The sequence below is a fragment of the Chenopodium album genome, chromosome 8, assembly GCF_948465745.1.
Source record: "Chenopodium album chromosome 8, dcCheAlbu1.1, whole genome shotgun sequence".
In the NCBI taxonomy this organism is placed as follows: Eukaryota; Viridiplantae; Streptophyta; class Magnoliopsida; order Caryophyllales; family Amaranthaceae; genus Chenopodium; species Chenopodium album.
In genome coordinates, this window is record NC_137841.1 from 70,034,821 (window position 1) to 70,043,759 (window position 8,939).

An 8,939-nucleotide genomic window follows, 5' to 3' on the forward strand; every position below is an offset into this window, starting at 1 on the left:
TTTCAGTTCAGTAAAAATAATTTCAGTTCATTAAAATTCAGTTTTATTAAAGAAGAATTATAATAGAAAATCAGTAAAAATATTTCAGTTCAGTAAAAATAATTTAAGTTCAGTAAAATTAAGTTCAGTTCAGTAAAAATAATTTCAATTCAGCAAAATTAAGGTAAATCAAACAGGGCCTTACAAGTTGGAAAATACCTACAATATAATAGGCCAAATATAATTATTATTTTGTAATCTTAGTCATCAATTTTTCCAAAGTTGCCTACCTAGATTGTATATATAATTCAAGAGGTCAGTTATCACTTTACTTTGCGAGCATATAAGTATATACATGGCTTCCTAACTAAGGAGAAAAAATGCCGCAAGTTGAATAAATTTACTAAAGAATGACATGCTTCAGGCGTAAGTTGAATAATCCACAAACAAAATCAACTAGGCATGACAATCATACTATAAATGACAAAGTTAAGAGCCATCTACCACTCCCTAAGTCCCTATATAAAATTAACTCATACATCAAAATCTCTAACCCCAGGACCGACCTAAAAGAAACTCTTACAACGAACAAAAATTATACGGTATCTGAGGATGTGTTGGCCCTGCGAGATCTCTTCCTATTTCGAGGCCTGCTTCTCTTCGTATCACTATCAGTCTTGTCAGCCTGCAATACATTCATGTATCAGTGTGAGATAATAGCTTCAATAACCATGCAAGCAGATTAGTTTCGTCCATGGGTAGCACAAAAGCCAATGGAGGAATTTGAACCTATGACCTTAGTTTTTATCATTAAGCCAAAACCTCATTGGCAGGCATGCTATACAAACCTATGACCTTAGTCTTTATCATTAAGCCAAAACCTCATTGGCAGGCATGCTATACAAATTATTGTGCAATGGCGTTTAATGCTCTAATAAGAAGCTAACCCATAATAAACGAAGCCTGCTTCCACATGCCAGCTGATGCAAAGAACATAGAACAATATTGTGGAAAAAAAAAACCATGAAATTTCTTCATTAGATTAAGCATCTAATGCACATTTCATGGCTTGGTATAAACAACTGAATAATGAAAGAAAGTTGGGGAAGGAGAACCGCAGGTCAACACCAGTAATCCTAGAAGACTGCGGTAATCAGACTGTCACTATTTTTTACCTTAAAATCTAGCCAATACCCAGAAAGGTCATACTTTACAGACACATATTTGCCTTGTACCTAATATGACTGAAACATGACACCCATTGGCAAGATACGTAATGTTAGATCTTGAGAAATAGGACTATGAAACATAAATATAAACAAGATCCTTAAAGCACTTCCTAACTGTTTCATTTTTGTTCTAATAACAGAGCAAGCAAAACAGTCAACAGCTTTTGTTCAAGACTTAACTCAGCTTAAACCAATAGCTATATAAATGTTTGACAAAATGTGAAACATTAATTAAAACTTCAAAAGAACTCAACAACCCCCAATCCATCCAAAGTCTTCTCTAGACACTTCTTCCCTCCACAATCCACACCCCTAAAAACAGGAAAAAAGAGAAAGTAACATAGCCATCTCCATAACTATACCATTACCAGAATTTCATAGCATTCATTAGTAATTTATCGATAGCAAATGCAAAACCTGAACTGCATTGCTGCACTAAGATGTTTGCAAATTCATCAACGTAATAGATAAAAGATAGCTTGAAAGGCTTACCTTCCCAGCACTAGGACCCGAACTGCTAATAGTTTTCTTCTTTTTACACGACAGCGGGTTTGGACCCTGCAAGGTTGGGCGGAACAATGAAAGCCTATGAGTTAGATGACCACATAAAACAAAATGATGAAACAGGAAGAAATACATCATTATCAAGGGTATTAGCACCTTTAAAATAGCCTTAATCATGAGGGGAAAAAATAACAGATATTGGGTATATTCCATTACTCATAAGTCCAACATCAGTGAGGATACAGGTACATTCAGATTATGTCCTCGATTGACCAGAGCTAGAGCTCTTGTAATTCAAACCCTAGATCTGAAATAATTTCACTACAGCACCTTCATGACCACTAAATACGGGTAGAAGGCCAGGCTGGAGGTATGTGTTAATAAGTTTCCCCTTCTCCTTCCTTTCTCTACTCTATCAATCTCTATCCTGATAATAAAGTCATATTTATCTAAGATGTGTATCCTAGGAATGTCCTGCATCATGCCATATTGCAGCAACAGCCAATATCTAGGAACAAAGTACGACTCAGAGCAATTAAACTCTCAACCTTCGGAAAGGCTACAAAAAAACATGATTCCATATGCCACTGTCCTTAACGGTTGATGTAACTGTCAAAGTAATATAGCTGCCATTAGGTTCCTAGGTTCCATAGTTCCAGTATATAATCAGGAAGAATAACTCTTTGGTAACCTATACCATAGGACTAATAGTATAATCTTCTATTTGATTTTGGAAACAGGTTCAAGTTGTGCAGATATACTGCTCAAAGCATCGGAACTACATTAAAAACAGGTTCAAGTTGTGCAGATATACTTAAATGTCAATGTTCCAAAAGTAGATCAAAGCCAATGAAAAATGGCTCCTTTCTCCCAACATGTTAGACCACTAAAGAGGCTAGGAGGAGGCAGGGAGAATGGCACACACACACATGCAGTGAGATTATACAAAATATAAATAAATAAAGAAAAAGAACACGTATGTGATTTCATCAGGTGTAACGGATTATAACCTTTGCTCTTTTCTTTTTAAATTGAGCCTTGTCTTTTGCATGAATTGCATCTGTCTTACTAGGCACTCGACTTACTACAGGCTGACCCGGCAAATCCTCATCATCAGTTCCTTCCTCTGCTGGGTCCTTTAATTCCTTGGTATTCAATATGCCCTTTACTCTCTTTTGTAACAACTTATATTCTGAATCAGTCATATGTAGCCTTTCTTCTTCAGCAGCCTTCACAAAGTCACGCTGATATGATGAAAGTTGCTCTAGAAATACAGCATTTCGCAAACCAAACATCACTGGGACTCCAGGTACCTGTGAAGAATTCAGAACAATGAATTAGTGATATGAATCCAGTCAGGAACATCTTCATAAACTTAAGATTGTGTTTGGATAACAGTCACAGAAGCAAAAGGGAAGAGGGGAAAAGGTAAGCTTATCCTCTGCTCCTATCCAGCATTATAAAGCTTTGAATAATTATTGTACTGGTTAAGGACTTAAGGCTATAATGCTATATTTTATCATTGAGCAGTTCGTAACAATAAATTTCTTTTGAATAAATATTGAATTCTTAAGTACCATCATAGAAGATTAAAAATAATAGAGAACAAAGGCAATAACTAAAGTTACCTTTCGGGACTTCTTTCGTAACTCAATGTCTTGTGTAGCAACAAAGAAGTGTTCAGGATTATTTTCTCCAATAACTTCTATTATACAATTTAAGGCACTTTCTTGTTCTCCATGCTCACATCTGCCACAATGTCAAGTGTTAAACTATATCAAGGAAACTCATTGTTTTGATCAAAGCAAATCTGCAAACAAAATTCTTTATGGTAGTATCATATAAAAAAATATAAAAAAAAAATAAAAAAAACCCATGCAACCATTCAATATTTAAACAGCCAAAAGACTCCAGGAAAATCTTTAAATTTACCAAGCATAAGCCTCTTCAAGCACACAGTGACACAGACTGATGACACTAAACATATTTAGATGCCATACTCAATCCATCAAAGTGCCTTTTCAAAATATATCAATGTTTCTCTGACTGCCAAGTCAGAGAGAAACTGCAATAATGTATCATGAAACATCTTACAAGAAGTCAGTATACAAAGAATATGGATGCTCTCAGTCTACAATCTATCTCTAATTGCCTAAGTCAGACAGAAACTGAGGGCAATAATAAATCATGAAACAACTTACAAGAAAAATCAGTCTAAAATGGGAGTATTTGGTTCAAGTAATTTAGGTATAAGGTATGGGTTTAATATAGGTAAAACAAAATATCAATTTCCAAACACATACTTCCTCCATTCTTTTTTACTTGACCCACTTTGACTTTTACACTATTCACCACCCCTCCTTTGACTGTCATTTGTGGATTATATGTAAGGAAAAACATATTCATGTGGGATCTTGTTAGATCCATCTCAATATAAACCATAATAATATATAATTTATATAGTTTTTACGTATGGAGGATTAAAGTTATTGAAGTTAAATTCTGCATTGGGCAAACGTGATAAATTAAATAGGTCAAGGAAAAAAGATCGGAGGAAGTACCTTAAACCCACAAGGTATAGAGTTTAGAAACACAAGGAGGGAAAAGGTGCGTGTGACTCAATCCATATCTTCAGGTATCAAATAAAAAAAATTGTTCATTGCTGAACAAAGACAAGCACATAGTATTGTGTATCAAATCCGACTCATACCATTCTGTGAACAGAATATGGATGCTCTAACTGCCTAGTCAGACACACACTGCTACTAAGAGCAACCTTATATCATAAAACACCTTACAAGAAAAATCAGTCTAAAATGAACATAGGAGGCCTGATGAGCTTATGGGGGTGTTTGGTTTAGAGCTTTTTGGAGAAAAAAGTGTTGTAGGACCATTTCAAAAAGCTATTTGGGGTTTTTGGTAAAAAGTTGTTTGAAATAGCTTTTTAAATCCAAAAAAACTCTCTTTCAAAAAGCTCATATGAGGAGCTATTTGAAAGAGCTTTTAGCTTTTTGGTCGTTGATACATTTAAACAACAAATAACTAGCAGCTATTTACCAAACACTAATACACAAACAATTGATTACAATCAGCTAGTTGAAACACCTAATGTAAACAACTATACCTCTTTGCCTCACCCCTTTCTTATTTCGATAATTGTTTAGATAAGTTCAAAACAAGTTCAGATTTCCAATTTACCATCAGAGTTGGGACAAAACGAGGTGCGAGAAAGAACTAAAAAAAGGGTTTCTAAATTAAAGTGAATTCACCTAAGCAACGAAGCCAAGGATGAAGCCTTGATATATTTTAATAAATTAGATCAAAAGGCATAGGACAGTATTTCAAAGGGGAAAAAATACAATACTGAGCAATTTAAATAGCTGATGCCTGACATCAAAGAAGGAAATCATAGAATAAGATGACCATGAAAATAAAATCACTTGGAATTTGGAAATAGAAGATTTCAATGGAATTTCAGGTGCAGCTCCACTCTCGCCTTCCTTCAAATCCCCCCAACCTCCTTTTGTTTTGGTTTGCATATTGTTTTTGTACAAAAGGGATGTCAAGCACCAAAGAAAGGAAGCACCTCGGTAGAAACCCACTGAACATTACCGGAAACTAACAAGAGGCATTCCAGTTAAATTACATATCCTAGTAGTATAACTACACTACAAATTACACACTCCATATTTGATTTCAACATTACAGGAAATCATACATTACAAAGTAAACCAACACATTTCACACAATGGAACATTAATTCAAAATTGTTATACAAAACCCATAAAAATAGCATAGTTATGCAAACATTAAAACAAATTCCAATCCAAATTAAATTAAAAACTGCTAAAAAGAAGGAAAGATGAAAAGCAAACCTAGCAAGCTTGTAATCTCTCCGAGCAACACGATATGATTCAGCATGTGATTTTCCAAGAGACTTCAACTCTTCAATAACACATCTAATAAAAAAAAAACACATACTCATTAAAAATTAATATAAGAAATTAACCAAAAACGCAGAAATAAAAAATTGAATAGTACTAAATACAATCAAAAGTAGAAATTACTTGGTAGTGAAGAGCTGAACAGAAGCACCAAGAGTGTTGGAGACAGTAGTTTCAGGAGAAAGATGATTAGAAACAAGGTGATGAACAAAGGTACCGTCGCATAGAACTTTGAATGGTTCTCGAAAACCAAAGCAAGCAGTGTAGAATCTGACGGTTTTTCTGTGACGCTTTTGCTTTTTGAATCTCATTGTTCAGGAGTTACAATTGAAGGAAGAAGAGTTTAGTAGGAGGAAGAATATTCAGAAGAGGAGTCTGGCTGATATCATTGATAATTGGGGAGTTACTCACTGTACATCGATCACCTCTTCTATTAGGAATTGAATTTGTGTGAGCTTGTAATGAGGGTTGTGCCTGCTAGGTGTTTGTTGATATGTCTAAATGAAAAAATGATGGTGATGACTACTACACTACTACTTGTTGGCCACTAGCGGATCCAGGATTTCGGAGCAAGTGAGTCACGCTGAATTTGATGACCTGTAAAAGTACAAAAAAAAAAAATTTGAATCCATCATTTCGGAGCTTCGTGGCATCTTATCAAAAACCCAACGAGCTTTCTCTAAAAACCTAAAACTCACATACATGTAAAGCAAATTGTTATGAGAAAACCCATCATTTAAAAACCCAAATTTGACAACATGGGCATGAATTTGCTTGCCTTCTAAAATCCAATTATCAATGCGACAAGCTCTAACAAGAGCAGGAAACGTGAAATTGTTAGGCAAAACAGAGTCCTGCAATATTCGTAAGTACAAAATCAAGCATTCCCTATCTAAATATCATTGCAAACAAGTAAATAACCCCTGATTAAGGTGTTGTATATAGAAGCATCTGGTTGGGGCATTTTATCAAACAGTTGGTGGGCATAAACCAAATCACCAGATTCCAACAAAGCACAAAACTTGATAGCTCTACCCATTACATCAAAGTATGAAACAATAAGTTCAATAACCAACTAATCAAGACTACAAAGTACCAATTTTACCAAATAAAATTGAATTCAATTCAACATTTCAACACCACAATGAACATATTGAACAACCTTGTCAAAGTACTGTCTAGACTAGATTATGAAATTATAAAAGACTAAAATTATAATTAATTAAGTAATAACACAATAATGAACAATTTAATCAATCAAATGACTGAAATTATACATAATTAAAATTAAAAGTAAATAACAAATTAAATAGTACATAATTTAAATTTTAATACAATAATACCTTGGTCAGTTGCTCTGCTTCAATCGGTGGTCACTCACTCCCTCGGTCACTCCGGTCGGTGGCGGCGCGGCAGGTGCGCTGGTGCCTGGTTATCGTCGTAGATGGTGGCTGATGCTTACTGCAGTAGTGCTACGATATGAGAGAGACAGAGTTAGGGTTGTGTCGCTTCAGACTTTGAGTTTCGTTTGCTTTTGTTCGGTTGTCGCTTGAGACTTTTCATGGTTTTGCCTGGTTTATTTTCCTTTTTTTTTATTTTTTCAATTTGGCAATTTTGGGTGTGGCCCAAATGATTTAGGCCCGTTGTTTTATTTCTACGTATTCTAAAACCAAGCTACTACGTATTACGAATTAAAACCTCAGGTCACGAAATAACGACACTTGGCATTTTAACTTTTCGCCAAGTGTCACGCCACCTTGGATATATTTAAATAGCCACGTGTTGCCATAGCATTTGAACTCATGACCTCATCTTTATTAAAGTTAAAATTTAACCATCACTCCAACAACAAATCTCATGATAATAATGTTGTATTTAAAAGAGTTATGCATGTTCATAGATTCAAAAATTTTAATTGCCAACTTATATGTGTATTTTGACAACAATATGATTATAAAATTAATTTCATTTCTTTCAATTACTCAACCTTAAGTATATTTTGTATACTTATATTTAAGTGCGTGGTATTAAAATGTGTAACCCAAATTTAAATTAAGGTTTTTTCTTTTAACCACGAAATTTGTTACTAGAAGGAATTCTAATGATATATAGCTGAAAAAAGAAATCCCTTTAACAGGTAAAACAAATTGATACGATATAACATTTACCTTAACCACGAAATATGTTACTTGAAGAAACATTTTTTGTGATATATAGCTAGAAAAAATATCCCTTTAACAAGTAAAACAAATTGATATTATATAACATTTAGGTTACTTCATATTAAATAACAAATTAACAAATGCTCGATATTGTTTTTATAAAACCACCAATATATTTTACTTTTTTTAATATAGTATTTTTATATACAAACAATGACCCGGGGCAGCGCCCGGGCCAAAAAACTAGTTAAATTAAAGACTGCTAAAAAGAAGGAAAGATGAAAAGCAAACCTAGCAAGCTTGTAATCTCTCCGAGCAACACGATATCATTCAGCATGTAATTTTCCGAGAGACTTCAACTCTTCAATAACATATATAATAAAAAAATACTCATTAGTTAAACTTTTGTTAAACTTTCCGTTAGTAGGGCCTAGCCATAGTCTTTGCCACCTCCCAGCCACCCCTTAGCCCCCCTCCCTATGTCGGCTACTGGGAACTAGGAATGACAACGGATCGGATGGAGCTCCGCCCACATCCACCCAAATTATTCATCCACTCAATCGATCCACCCGTCACCTGCAAAACCCATCACCCGCATCCGATCCATCCATCATCCGCGGATGAAACGGGTGGATCGGATGCTTAGCGGGTGATAATTATAATCCTACTCTAACTATAAAATCTAATACGTTATTATTTGAATAAATAAAACTTTTAGCCAATTAAATTCTTATTCCAAACTCTAGCAATAATAATAATAATAAAATAATAATCATGAACTTACTTTTTTTTTTAACGAAATCATGAACTTATTTCGGTACTACATAATTGGAAATTGAGGGAGGTTTTATATTTTTAAAATAAGATTAAAGACTTTTTAGAAATATTTATTTTTTTAGAAATATACGGTACATACATAGTGTAGTATACTAGTATATAAGAAAATTGATTTTTTTTTTTATATATATATACGGATGGACTACGGATCAGGTGATGGATGAAACAGAGCCCCACCCGAATCCGATCCCGATCCGTCACCCGCCCTTCATCCATTTAATGCGGATTTTCGTCCATTTATTTATTTCGGGTGGATCGGATTTGCGAATATCCATTTAGAATTG

General features: G+C 34.4%; 1 protein-coding gene across 1 annotated transcript; it reads right to left on the reverse strand.

The window, feature by feature from the left end:
- Positions 1-347: 347 nt before the first annotated feature.
- LOC145642158 (uncharacterized) lies at positions 348-7,261 on the reverse strand. Its single transcript, XM_081693252.1, has 7 exons — positions 7,000-7,261; positions 5,780-6,253; positions 5,588-5,671; positions 3,341-3,461; positions 2,723-3,025; positions 1,701-1,766; positions 348-664 (listed from the first exon to the last, which is right to left on the reverse strand). Exons 2-7 carry the CDS (start codon positions 5,965-5,967, stop codon positions 575-577), a joined length of 852 nt encoding a protein of 283 aa, XP_081549378.1. The 5' UTR covers positions 5,968-6,253; positions 7,000-7,261; the 3' UTR covers positions 348-574.
- Positions 7,262-8,939: the final 1,678 nt, after the last annotated feature.